The following is a 15,039-nucleotide window of genomic DNA, read 5'->3' as shown; positions in this document are numbered from 1 at the left end:
GACATGATGGCATAATTTTTCATATCCATACTACGTTGGAGAAATATTTTAAATTTGAATGGAAATATAAATGATATGTTGAACAGCAGAGTTGACATGAATTTTAGTGTAAAGGAAAAACAATGAAATAACGTATACTGGGAGAATTGGAAAATTATCAGATGATGGGTGCAAATGGCTATAACTGCAGTAATGTGAAAATATGGATATGGTTGCTTATGCAGCATACTTAAGATGTATATGAAGGCTGCATTTTGTTTATGTATCAATTTACAGAAAACACATGATAGAGATTACCATTGTAATTATTTTACACAAATATGGAGTTGGTTTGTTGCTGAATGCAACAAAGGGAGTGGTTAATGGGTTTAAAGAATGTGAAAAAATAAATTGAGTAATCAGTTAATTATTTCAACATTAAGCAAAGAGCAGAACAAGACTGTGTGATATTGTTTCAGAACCATCATGGATGTATTTACTATGTCTGTCAATGGCATCTTAAAGAAGCTTTATATTTTCTTGGTCTCATATAATAGCTTTTTAAGAGTACCCAGAAAATACACTTTGAGATGAGGTATTAAGAAGTAGCATCAGGATGCTACAATGTGCTCTTTGTCAGTTTCAAATCAAAATACTTGCCCATCCAGAATGCACAGTATGTGTTTTTTTGTGTACAGTATTTTGTGTGCCATGTTTATGAATAAGAATCTGGCTGATTTCCAGATATTCTGAGCTATTCTGGTTTTAGAGAACTCGTGTGGAGGTGAAAGAGCAGATCTTTGACTTAGACCTGCAAAAAACCAATATTCTATTGCTTTGAATTATTTAGACAATGTTTTTTGGGGAGGATATTCAGAGGATAAACATCAATTTTAAAAAAGCATAATACAAAAATCTATTAAAATCATAAATGTTAAAAACACAACAACAAAGATTTCACTTCCTGAACACTTTGGGGTATGTCTTAAAGATTTTTCACTGCTATTCACCAAGATAACCTGTAATTTAACCTATCACGTACTGTTTTATAGAAAACACTTATTTTTACAAATGGCAATTAAAGTTAGTATCACTAGCTTTTTAAACATAATTGTTAAATTTAATAATAAACTAAAATAATTAAGGTTTTGAAAAGAGAGCCATGCAAATAAGATAAATGTACATCACAACAATGAGATTATAAGAGGTATCTTTATATAGGGATCATATAAATCTATCTACCTGTCTGTCTGTCTGTCTGTCTATCTGTCTATTATATTTAGGACCAGCCTATTTCCCTTGCAAAGGGACTCCAGACACTGTACAAATAAAATGTTAAAAGCATAAAAACAGTATATGAATTTTTTAAAAGGCAGTCAATGTTAAAAATTAATTAAAGGCAGGGGGAGTACTTTCAGGGTACTAACTAGCTCCATGGCTGAGTGCTCCTCTGTGTGGCCCAAGCAAGGCTGTAGAGCAATGTTTTACACCTTTCCAGAAGATCATTAGATAATTTCCATAACATAAATATAGCTTCTAAAAGAAAATTCGTAAATGTTGGGATTTCAAATATCCAAATGCAATTCCTATTCAGTAGTGATGCAGTAGCAATATGAATTCACTTAATCACTTATTGCCATGTTCCTTTGTCAAATAGCTTTATGGATGATCTGATTCTACCTCAGAGGTTTAGACTAAAGATGAAATTTTGTTTGTGGAATGGAATGGAATTGTAATATGCAATCAGCAAGGTTGCTTAATCAAAACTTGATTCCACACTAAGCCCTGTAAATCTGTTTTCTTTTGATTAAGAAAACAGTCATTACAATAAGCAGAATTCATCATTTTCCACCAGACACGTACAATACTTGTTTGTTAATATATCAGATATTTTGATTTACTGCATGTGTTCTCAAACACCTCCTAATGATTAATCTCCTCACTCAAGGAAGGCCAACTGCAAACCATTTATAAATGGACTTTCTGTGCTTACATTTGATTTGAATCAAATTTACATTTGACTTGGCAGTTAATTTAGTATTCCTACAGTGTTAAGCACTTGAATATTAAAAGAATCCTGCCAAGTAATATGTCATTTTTCTTAGCTCTTGCAATATTAGCATAACTCCATGCCTACTAGACTACCCAATGCAAGAAAAAAATACAGGGATTTAGAAAATTTTCAAAAATTTTACAAAATTGTCATTCATTCTTTTAAGAGACCCATGTGCTAGAACTGACTGTTGTTGGGTTTTTTTGTTTTTCTTTTGGTCTTTCTCATGAAACTTAATGGGAGAAGATAAAAAGCTCATTTAGTTTATGATTTTGTTGTTTATTGTGTCCAAGCAGATATTTGTGGGAAGGTAAGAGGTCTGTCATTTGCCACTTCTTGGTTATTGGTAATTAGCAGTGTTACCTCTGATATTAAAGATAAAGATCATCTTAAACAATGCCATTGTTAACTTCCTCACTGTTGCCTAATCCCTTCTAAAATTATTGAAATAAATGGTTATTGACACATTTTGAAACAGAAAATTATATAACATTTTGTAATAGGAAGAGGGAGAACTACAGTCAGTCCCTTCTTCATTACAGAAACTCACTGGGTGATTCTGGATCAGCCGCTCTCTCTACCTAGCCAACACAACAGGATTCTTGTTGTGCGAAAGAATACAAGAAGGGAGCATATCTTTAAGCTTAAACTCCTGAATGAAAAATGAATATAAATCTAATAAGTATATATCATGGATTACTGCCTTGTCATGGCGAAGGGGCTTGCAAAATTCAATGAAGCTATGAGCTATGCTGTGCAGGGCCACCCAAGACGGAAAGGTCATAGCAGAGAGTTCTGACAAAACGTGATCCACTGTAGAAGGAAATGGCAACCCACTCCAGTATCTTTGCCATGAAAACTCCATGGACAGTACCAAAAGGAAAAAAGATATGACACTGGAAGATGAGCCCCTCAGGTCGGAAGCTGTCCAATATGCTACTGGGGAAGAGCAGAGGGCTAGTACTAGTAGCGCCAGAAAGAATGAAGCAACTGGGCCAAAGCTGAAAGGACACTCAGCTGTGGATGTGTCTGGTGGTGAAAGGAAAGTCCGATGCTGTAAAGATTTTTTCTCCATAAGAACCTGGAATGTAAGATCCATGAATCAAGGAAAGCTGGACATGGTCAAACAAGAGATGACAAGACTGAACATTGACATCTTAGGTATCAGTGAACTAAAATGGACAGGAATGGGTGAATTCAGACTAGAGTACAGAGAAGAGCAGCAAAGATGATTAGGGGACTGGAGGCTAAAAATATAAGGAATGGTTGCTGGAATTGGGTATGTCTAGTTTAATGAAGAGAAGGGTGAGGGGTGACATGATAGCAGTGTTCCAATATCTCAGGGGTTGCCATAAAGAAGAGGGAGTCAAGCTATTCTCCAAAGCACCTGAAAGCAGGACAAGAAGCGACGGATGGAAACTAATTAAGGAGAGAACCAACCTAGAACTAAGGAGAAACTTCCTAACAGTTAGAACAATTAACCAGTGGAACAACCTGCCTGCAGAAGCAGTGAATGCTCCAACACTGGAAGTTTTTAAGGAATGGGTGAATTCAGATGACTATTAGGTATACTACTGCGGGCAAGATTCCCTCAGAAGAAATGGAGTAGCCTTCATAGTCAATAAAAGAATAGGAAAAGCAATACTGGGATACAGTCCTCAAAATGACAGAATGATCTCAGTTCGAATCCAAGGCAAACCATTCAATATCACAGTAGTCCAAGTCTATGCCCTAACCACCAATGCTGAAGAGGATGAAATTGACCAGTTCTATGAAGCCGTACAGCACCTTATAGAACTAACACCAAAAAATGATGTCCTTATCATCATGGGGGATTGGAATGCTAAAGTAGGAAGCCAAAAGACAATTGAATTCTGTCTGTTCTTTATAAAATCCCATTGTTTTAACATCTTTTTTGTATCTCGTTTGAATTTGCAAATATGGCCACCATGATAAATCAATAGCCTGTTCTTCTAAGTTTTGTCTATACTTCAGTTTCCCTTCATTGTCCAGAATATCTTTATAGGTCACAACTTTTTCGTAATTAATCAAATTTGGGTAAGTAAATGCTTCCATTGTTGAAAGCCATCCAGATATTTTAATATAAATTTTCGCTTTTAATTTTTCCTATTTTAAGAAGAGTGCATTTCTTATATAATGATTTTGAAAATATCTATGTATTTTATTCTTCCCATACCACAGAAAGACATGCCATCCCAGTTGTAGGTCATGCCCCTCTAGGTATAGTAATCTTTTGTCTCTAAGCGTTATCCACTCTTTTATCCATGTTAATATAGTTGCTTGATAATATAGCATCCAGTCCGGCAGTCCAAGTTCTCCATTTTCTTTCATTTCTTGAAACTTTTTCACTCTGATTCTACTTTTTTTCCTTGCCAAATAAATTTCAGCATTATTGTGTTTAGTTCATCAAAAAAGGTTTTTCCCAATCTTATAGGTGTTGTTTGAAGTAAAAAAAGTATTTTTGTTAAGATATTCATTTTCACTGTTGCTATTCTCCCCAGCATCGAAAGTTGTAGATTTTTCTATTTTCCCAGATCTAATTTTGTTTTAATAATCTTACATAGTAATCTTCTTTAATTGTTGCACATCTTGCTGTTAGTGGTTCACAAATTTTTAAGCACCATGAATCTATATACACTGGAGTTTAAATTCTAACACTCCCACTATTCCCTTTTGACTCAATTGATTTTTGATTGTTTTTTCTTCAGTTTTAAGATTGGGAAATACTTGCTCCAGTTTGATGATAGTGATTATACTTAGCCTGAGCAATAATGGTTCTGGCCTTATCTTTTTCAGTCTTTACTTCATTTTGGGACAGGGTGGTATAGAATCTATGAATATTGTACTCTTGATGTAACCCCTGTTTTGTAATGTTTGGGTTTCAAGTAGAAAATTGACAACCTTTGCTTGACAGCCTTTTTGTCAAGCAAAATCAAGCTTTTAACAGCAAGTGCCACACAAAGTGCACTAACCAAACAGGTGGTAAGAAAATAGGGGAACTTAGGCACCACACAGGTTATGTAGAAAGTAAACACAGGGTCAGTCATAAAGGATTCAAATATTTATACACCAATGCACAGAGTATGAACAGTAAGCAGGGTGAACTAGAAATTCAGGGTAAATGAGGGCAGATATAATATTGTTGCCATTATGGAAATATGGTGGGATGAAACTCACAAATGGAACACACAGCTAGAGGGATTTAAATTATTTAAAAGAAACAGACCAACAAAAGAGGAGATGGAGTTGCTCTGTCTATAAGAAATAACTACATCTCTACAGAATTAGAACACAACAGTGATGAAAACTGTCTTGAATGCATTTGGGTCAATATAAAAGGGGGGAAAATGACATTGCCATACGTGTATAGTATAGGCCACCCAACCAAACAGAGGAAATAGATGAACTTTTTGTTAATCAGCTAACTAAGGTATGTAGCAAGCACATCACAATAGTAATGGGGGACTTTAATTACCCTGACATCAATTGGGAGACAAACTCTGCACCAAGTAGAAGTTCAAACAGATTCTGACAAACCTAGCAGATAACTTTGTCTCCCAAAAAGTAGAAAAGGGAACTAGGAGATTAGCCATATTTGATCTAATCCTCACTCAGAAGGATCTTGGAGTCCTAGTGGACAATCATTTAAATATGAGCCAGCAGTGTGCCGCAGCTGCCAAAAAACCAACACAGTGCTAGGCTGCATTAACAGAGGGATAGAATCAAGATCATGTGAAGTGTTATTACCACTTTATAATGCCTTGGTAAGGCCACATTTGGAATACTGCATCCAGTTTTGGTCACCACGATGTAAAAAAGATGTGGAGACTAGAGTACAGAGAAGAGCAACAAAGATGAATAGGGGGCTGGAGGCTAAAACATATAAGGAATGGTTGCTGGAATTGGGTATGTCTACTTTAATGAAGAGAAGGGTGAGGGGTGACATGATAGCAGTGTTCCAATATCTCAGGGGCTGCCACAAAGAAGAAAGAGTCAGGCTATTCTCCAAAGCGCCTGAAGGCAGGACAAGAAGCAACGGATGGAAACTAATTAAGGAGAGAACCAACCTAGAACTAAGGAGAAACTTCCTAACAGTTAGAACAATTAACCAGTGGAACAACCTGCCTCCAGAAGCGGTGAATGCTCCAACACTGGAAGTTTTTAAGAAGAGACTGAAATGTTATAGGGTTTGTCTGAAATGTTATAGGGTTTCCTGCTTGAGCAGGGGGTTGGACTAGATAACCTCCAGGGTCCCTTCCATCATCATCATCATCATCATCATCATCATCATTATTATTATTATTATTATTATTATTAATCATGACATAGTCAGCCATATGTTCAGATGGATTTGGCATTTTTGTCTACCTATTAAGTCCTTACCAAGGACATGGGATAGGCAGATGTGGATGTTTGATAGTATTAATATGTTTGATATCGTCACGGGATGGAAGCAGTTCCTAGTAAGGCTGCCTTTTGCAATTGACTAATGGCGAATTTGTCAATGCCAATGGTGTTCAAGTGGTGCTCCAGTTGTTTTAGGATTGCACCCAAGGCGCCTATTACTCTTGGTACTACCCTTGCTTGCCTTTGCCACAGTCTTTCTATTTCTATTTGTAGGTCTTTGTATTTTGTTATCTTCACCAGTTCTTTCTCGTCTATTCTGCTGTTTCTGCCACGTCCACTATCCAGACTTTTTTGTCTTACTTATCAACAATTGTTAAGTCCAGGGAGTTATGTTGCAGGTGCTTGTCTGTTTGAATTCTGAAGTCCCAGAGCAGTTTAACTTTATCATTTTCTATGACTTTCTCTATTATTATTGTTGTTGTTGTTGTTGCTGCTGCTATTGTTATTTCAGTAATATATTTAGAAGAATAGCTGAACAATATTCAAGGCTCCCAGTGCAGTCCAAAGAGATTCTATCAAAGGATATAATGCTACAGATTATATTGGTTGTTCATCATCCAGTCATTCTTGAGATTAAGCTGTCACTATATTTACCTGTTGGTATCTCATGAAATTTTGATTAGTTACTATATAATATGAATTCAAATATAAATTTTTGGCTTGTTTTTCTGATCTTGGGAGTGGTCTTAAAATGGGATTGGGAACATTACTGTATCACTAATGTCACTTTCCACAAAGTTATATTTCATAATCTCTCCTAAAGTCTCTGTCCATCCCTGAAAAGAAGCTTGGAAAAGAACCAAGACAGGAGTCCTGGGTGATTTCATGGCCAAAAGTCCTCTAAAGGACCATAATGACCTATGTAACTTGACATTCAGGGTCTCTTCCTGAAATATTAGCATACAAAAAATGTGCATCATTAGTGGAACTATTCGATTTACTCCCACATATTGATTACCTGTTGCAAATCATATATCATCTCTGGAAACAAAACAAACAAAGGCCTTTCTTCAAGAATATCTGAAATTATTGATAATTTCCAGCTGCCAATACTGAGGACATAGCCTGCTTGGAATGAAACAGGTTGAGACCTAGAACCCAGCCATCTTTACTGCTAAAGCACTTGTAAAAGTTGATTTCAAAACTCACAACTTGTGAAAACAACACTGGAAAGAAAATTGCCTCTCACAGTGTCAAAGCTTGCTCTGCATCTTGGAAAAATCCACCTAGATTTGACTAATTTGAGTGATATGGACAACATTCAACCAAATTCGCACTGGCCATGGTAGATATGGAGATGCCTTCTACTAGTGGGGAAAATACCATCACAGAGTTGTGACTATGGTGCCAAAAAACAAACTAACCAACACATAATGACAACTGTCAAAACAGAACCTATAATGGAGATTTCGCTAATTTCTTGGCTGCGACAAATGAAATAAAAATTATATTTGAAACTTAGATACATGTTTTTAATGTTCCTTTTAAATTTCTGGTTTTATATTCTATATTTTTATTTTATCTGTGTTCCTTTTACTGAAATATAATGTGAATTTGCCATATGATAAACAAACAAATAAACAAATAGCATACAGATTTTCAAGCTTTACAAAAGCCAAAGCATATGTTCCTTGAATAAGTCGGTTGCTAATTATTTGAAAGAAGCATCCTTTTTTTTTACATTCCAGATTTTATTTCTTATTACTTTCTCTTCATCTCATAGTATTGATTTTATCTCTGAATCTATGTTCATTGCTTTCAGCTGTAGAGATGAATTTGACTAAAATCTGCAGTATTCTTTTCTTCAATGAGATTCATTTTCTCTTTGTGAAATAATTAATTTCTGCATTTTCAGGGTGATTCAGTGTTCTTAAGCTAATGAAACAATAGAATACAGGTAGCTCTTGGTTAACAACTGTAATTGGGACCAGAATTTCTGTTGCTAAATGATGCAGGCATAAAGCAAAATATGACATGACCACATTGATAGCAATGGAAATCCCAATAATCCCCGTGAGCATCATTGACTGAATCCCACTGGTTGCTAGGTGAGACCACCCCAATTTAGGCCATTCCCAGCTTGGTCTCTCCTGCTCCAAACCTTGATAACATAAAGAATTGCCTTCTCTCCACTTCTTGAACAGCCCAACCCAGGATTTTTTTTTAAGAAAAAATCCTGGCATATGAAAAAAGGTGCCAGCTCCTTTGGCACAAAATAAGGACTCTTCTAGCTAGTTCTTCTTTCATACTGGTGCAGCTAGGGCCTTCTTTTACATGCCAGGCTTCTTTTGCAAAAGAAGTCCCTGGGTGGGACATAAACAGAGAGTATGGCTGGTGTGCAAATGGAGGTCTTGGGTGAGAAATGAATGGAGACCCTGGGTAGGTGTGTGTTATGTGATGTAGCAATTGTGGAGGCATGGGCAAGGCCAGAGGATGGGGGCAGCTGGTAGCATTGATAGGCAGGTAGCCAAAAAGTGGTTGTAAATATGGGTGGATGCAAGTGGAGTGTGTGTGTATGTATGTATATATGTCTGTCTATCTGTGGGGCATTGCAACTGGCAGAACTTTTAGGATTAGTTGTAATTCAGCTTGGCCAGAGCAAGAGTTTTAGATTTAATATCCGTCGTGCCAAGACATATAGCTTATTGGAAATATTCAAATTGTAATAAAAACATCTGGAATTTTCATGTCTATTGTTCCTAAACTATAATGTACTTAATCTGGATCATACCATTATAGGTAAATCCATTAACTAACATATAATTTTTTTCATTTTTATTTTAATGGTGAGAATAAACATTACTAGATGTTTCATATGTTCAAAGCTTTATTTTAAGAAGCATTCATTAAAGAAGCATTAGGGACAAAAATAGCATTTTTTAATGCCATATTATTTTGAACTACATATCTATATCCCAAAAATTGACAGCTTGACAATGCCAGGCAGGTTTCTTATTACAAAGATTTGGTAATTAATCACTGCATGGGGAAGGAGAAACCTGCTATACAGTATATAGCCATCAATTCATAGAGCTTCAAAACATACTAGAAAGCCCTTGACCTATTGGGTTATTTTCTTACTTAAAGAGAAACAGAATGATCATGGGCAGGCAAAAAAGCAGTGGAAATGAGAGCCACTTTCAACTTCTTGCCAACTTCTCTTTTGACTTTCCTTGCAGGAAGTTTGCAGGAGGCATTGCAAATGGCTATTACAGCTGATGTGGCAGCACAGCAGTACTAGCCACAACTTTGCCAAATTTCAATTCCACAAGAGCTATAGGGTCCGGGATTTTGTAATATTCTATAAATTAGTTCATTTCAAGAATCCAAATTCCACAATTGTTGCCCTTTGATAGACCATTCCACCAACTGAACTATTGGAGTGTTGTTTTTCTACAATGAGTGTGTATTTGTTTGCATTCACATTTCCTTCATTTCCTTCACAAAGCTTTGTGTATCATCCCTGCAGTCTCTCCAGCTTTGCATATCCACCTGGCAGCATCTACTTATCTGCCTGAGGGGGACTTCCAATTTCCTCATAGTTTCCCCACTAATTTTGATTTTAGGAATCTGACAGGAAATTGCCTCACCTAACAACCATGAGATTCAGTTTAAGATGGCAACTGGCACTGAAGAGATTGCTGTTGCTCAGTGATGTGGTCACACTTTATAACTTCAACTTTTACAGATGGAAAAGCTAGTCCCAATTGTTGTCGTAAGTTGAGAATTACTTGTGCTTAACTAACAGCTACTGTCAGTTTATCCCTGCAGAATTATGGGACATGTATGCATTTACAATATGAGCAACATGCAACTTCTGTGACAAAAAAAAATGAAACAGAAATGTTGAGGGGAAATATGCAAACAAGAAAGCACAGTGCAAGAACAATTAAATATGTGAATGCTTGGTCTTGTGAAATTTCAAGGTAGCTCTTCTGCTGTCCAAGCAATTATTGTTCAGAATACAGAGTTGAATTACACTGACTGACAGCTATTTATTCCTGCACGTGGAGCAGAGTGACAATGAAAACATCTCTTCCATTTCAGATCGTGCTTTGTTCAGCCATCATGTCCCTTGCTTTGTGACTTTGCCCTTGACTCTATTTCTGGGCTTTGGACTTTGCCTTGTGGACCTTCACATTCGATTTGTGTTTTGGACCATGGACTTCTCTTTGCTGAACTTTCTCTGTGTTTTTCCTGACCTGGGAAAATTGGACTTATCGGGTCTTGCTCTGGTTCTTGTGTGGTGAATCCTGGGCAATGCTATTCAGGGCAAGTGAAGCCTCAATAAAGACTTCAAACCCTTATGGTGTGGGATAGGACACCATGCCTAGCTTGTACTTCCCAGAAGTTGATAACTATGAAAACAGAATACTAGATAAAATTGTTTAAGGCAGTTTAGCTTATCATGGAGTAACACTTAGGAAATTTTAGTCCTAGTAATAATCCTTGCAATACAGCTACAAATCCAACTAGACTGCCAGTTGAAGATGCAGTATTTGGAGACTGGTGTCCATCTCTCCATTTCAGCTGCCAACTCCTGCATCTACCACCTGAAGGAACACAATAGCAGATCTGACTTTGATTAAAACCTTTAATTACAGTACTATATTAAAGCGTACCCCATATTTCCTATACTGTATATGCGTATACTTTTAAGTCTTGGGAATTTTGCCAGGTTTTAAAAAAGCAAATTATTGCTGATATCTTTAAATGTTTTTGTCTATTAAAAAAATAAAAATTTATATCACAAGCAATACTCAATTTTTTTAAAAAAACAGACTGAATCTTAAAAAGCAATATTTTTGTTATCTTCTAAGAGTCAATCTAAATTTTTCTAAATAAATATTTTAAAAGGGGAAAGTAGAAACCTTTTTGCAGAAAACATAACTTCCTTTGCAAAAAATATTTAAATGTTTTAAATCCACTTTATTCATTTTTCCTGCAACAATTCCGGTATTCTGCAAAACATTCAGTTAGTGAAAAGACTAGCTATGATTTTGATAATAAAAATACATGGTATGATAACAAAACATAATTTATAAGCGTACAGATTTTTCATTTGCTATCTAGTGATAGAATTTTACTAAGATAAACATGTGTCATGTGGCTTGACAGGTGATGGCAACAGCAAAATCATAGAGTGAATTAAATGACAAGCTGTCCTGCCATGTCAAGTTTTTATTGCTGCCTTTTGATGCATAAAGATCTTCTATTAAGTGATATTTAAGGAAAGCTCATTGTCTTTGACAGTTAGTGACATGATCTGTGAGCAGGAAAAAAATAATGTCAAGCTGTCAAATCAGAGATGAGAAGATTACTTTAAATATTACCTATTTTAATAGCAGAAAGTTTGCAGTAATTCAAAAAACTATTCTGTATTTTGTTATTATAATGTTTATAGGCACGTTTTAGGTAAATGATATGTACAAAAATGTTCATTTACCTATTTCCAGGTAACAGTGTTTATGAAAAGATTTACAAGGATTTATTGTTTACTCCCTGAAAACAAATATTGTACTTTCCCTTTTTTTTTTTACAGAATATGAATTTTTATTATTGTGAACATCAGTTGCAGTGTTCTCTTCATACAATTTAAACCTTCTGATTTATTCAGAAAAGTACTGAAAATGTTTAGCTGTGCTCATCTAAAATCTCAGTACAATATAGAAGCTCTGATATAAAGCCACAATATATTTTTAGTATCTGCTTGATTAAAATGCATGGAAATGTTTGCTATTGAATACAGGAATAAAGTTTTATTTATTAAATACAGAGGTTTGCTGAACTCCCATTTTAAAATGTATGAAAAGTGTTTTGTATAATTTCAATTTAAAAAAAATCATCATCATCATCATTCTATAGTGATTACCATAATAATAGAATAACAGAGTTGGAAGAGATCTTGGAGGTCATCTAGTCCAACCCCCTGCTCAAGCAGAACACCCTAAAAGTTCCAGACAAGTGGCTGTCCAGTCTCTTCTTAAAAACTTCCAGTGTTGGAGCATTCACACCTTCTGGAGGGAGGTTGTTCCACTGGTTAATTGTTCTCACTGTCAGGAGATTTGTCCTTAGTTCTAGGTCGCTTCTGTCCTTGATTAATTTCTGTCCATTGTTCTTTGTCTTGCTTTCTGATGATTTGGAAAATAGGTTGAATCCCACCCCCTCTTCTTTGTGGCAGCCCCTCAAATAATGGAACACTGCTATCATGTCACCCCTAGTCCTTCACTAGATTAGACATACCTAATTCCTGCAACTGTTCTTCATATGTTTTAGCCTCCACCTCTAATCATCTCTGTTGCTCTTTTCTGCACTGTTTCCAGAATATCTACATCTTTTTTTATAATATGATGACCAAAACTGGTTGCAGTTTTCTAAATGTGGTCTTATTAAGTCTTAATAAACAGTACTGATGCTTCATGTGTTTTGATTCTATCCCTCTATTAATGCAACCTAGGATTGTGTTGCCTTTTTTGGATGCTGCCACACACATTACAGGCTCATATTTAAGATCCCTCTCACAGTTACTGCTATTGAGCCAAGCTTCATAATTTATATTCAGAGTATGAATGCAGCAAATATATTTTTATGCAAGTTGTGTATCAGAAAATTTGTGGCAAGTTCTTGGATCTACTAAAATAGCTTAAAGCATGCCTTACAGCATTCTGAACCATTAAACACAGGAAAGCCACAATGTGAAGAATTCCATAAGTTTCTTCTGTGTAAGCACTGTGACATTATCATTTTGAAAATGATTATAATAATAACATATGTTTGAAATTCATTTACCGGTATTTATTTAGTGAATAGCGATGGTATATTAAGCAAGAAGACTACATTGCTTATACAGAGTAGTTGTTTGGCTACCTAAGTTCACACTCACATGCTATCCAAAAGTGCACCACAGGGGATCCAACTAGCTCTGCATTCAGAATGGCTAACGGCATTATGCAGCAGCATCCGGGCCTTTTTCTCTCCACTGAAGTTACCTTGCATTTGGGCATCGCATTTGGGTAGGTCTGGCACCAGTTGAATTTATACTGCTGCTCGAAGTGCCATTATTTTCTTACCGAAGTGATACAATTTGCACGTAGCATGCATTTGAACTGCTAGGTTGGCGGTGGCAAGTGACAGAAGCTCACTCCATCATGCAGTGGTAGTACTCAAACCACCAGAGCAGAGAATTTCACTAGCATATTTAAGCCTCTCAAATTCAATATGAACAATTGAGTATATTTTTGTCTATCATAAATGTATAACTAGAACAACACATGCCTTTCAGACTAAGCTATGTTTGTATTTTGCACTTCTCTAATTTACTCAAACAACAACTAAAACTATATTTTGATATGTAAGATGCTTAGAAATTGTTGGAAGAAAGTGTTTTTAAGATACTATTTATATAAAAATTGAAAGAAACAAGTTTATGAGTCACACACATGCAGAAGTCGCATGAACTATAAAAGAACAATCTGTCCAATCCTACAGTACATGTAATTACACTGTCTTTTTAATTATTTCACTATTAAAAATGTCAGTAAAAATGGAGATAGATCCTTCTCTGTTTCCAGTGATAAGAGAAGCATAAAACAAACCTGATCAGATGAGATTCAAATGGAAGTTGAAAAGATTAAGATGACAATTTTTCAATAAAAAGATGGGTGGAAGTATGGGATTTCCCCCCAATTTCTTTTTGGTTTATTTTGTATTTACTATCTTTGTTCTTGTTTATTTTGAATATTTTATTAAATTAAAAAATTCTAATTAAAAAGATTCAAATAGAAGTTAAATGATTATGAGTATAATATTCCATATGAAATTGATATTCTCTATTTAAAAATTAGGAAATACAGGATTAGAACAAAGAGCTATTGTACAAGTATCCTATCTCATGATTTACTGATTTTATCAACAGGAAAGTTTTGAAAGAAATCTCTGTGGGGAATCTTAAGCCCAATGAAACAGTTGAAGCAAATTTGGAAGCACAATTGTTGTCCAGGCTAGACCATCCAGCCATTGTTAAATTCTATACAAGTTTTGTTGAAGGAGGCAGTTTTTGCATCATTACTGAATACTGTGAGGTAAGACCTCTGTCCTATTTTTCTCAAGAGCTGCTCAATAAATATCCTTAAAGATTTTAAGGACACTCCCCCATCCAAAATTGTTTCAAGTTTCTTATTATTAATTTGCTTAAATGCTTACGGTGGAGTTTCCTTTCCTAAGAGAATCTTGTGAGACAATCCAGTGCAACTTTAGAAAATGACCTGGCTGAGACACTGTGCATTGTAAAACTAGGTATATCTTATATGGGAACTCCTTGTTCCCTTACTTCTGTATTTTATGTTCTTCAAGAATATAAATAACCAAATAGAGTTACAGAAAGTTTATGTTATAAAGTAAATAGGTATTTTCCTGAACACCTAGGAACTTAGAATTGAATTTCATACGCTGACAGCCTGAATGCATCATGTCAATTAACTGTAATGCAATTGCTGTAATGACTGAGCTGCCTTCCTCTTCAATTAGTTAAAGACAGTGCTGTGTTTGTTGGGAGAGTAAGTGAGGAACCACAGGAATCA

The 15,039-nt window shown here is 35.5% G+C and overlaps 1 protein-coding gene across 2 annotated transcripts in view; it reads left to right on the top strand.

Annotated features, from left to right (window-relative positions):
* NEK11 (NIMA related kinase 11) overlaps nt 1-15,039 on the top strand; it is a 108,863-nt gene that overhangs the window by 17,137 nt on the left and 76,687 nt on the right. For both annotated transcript variants that reach the window (XM_083378423.1, XM_083378424.1), the window contains exon 2: nt 14,376-14,541. In XM_083378423.1, the coding sequence (XP_083234549.1) occupies nt 14,376-14,541 (166 nt within the window). The remainder of the gene's footprint in view (nt 1-14,375; nt 14,542-15,039) is intronic.

This window comes from Vipera ursinii (assembly GCF_947247035.1).
Source record: "Vipera ursinii genome assembly, chromosome: Z".
NCBI lineage: Eukaryota > Metazoa > Chordata > Lepidosauria > Squamata > Viperidae > Vipera > Vipera ursinii.
The sequence above is the reverse complement of the archived record's forward strand: the minus strand, read 5'-3'. Positions and strand labels throughout refer to the sequence as shown.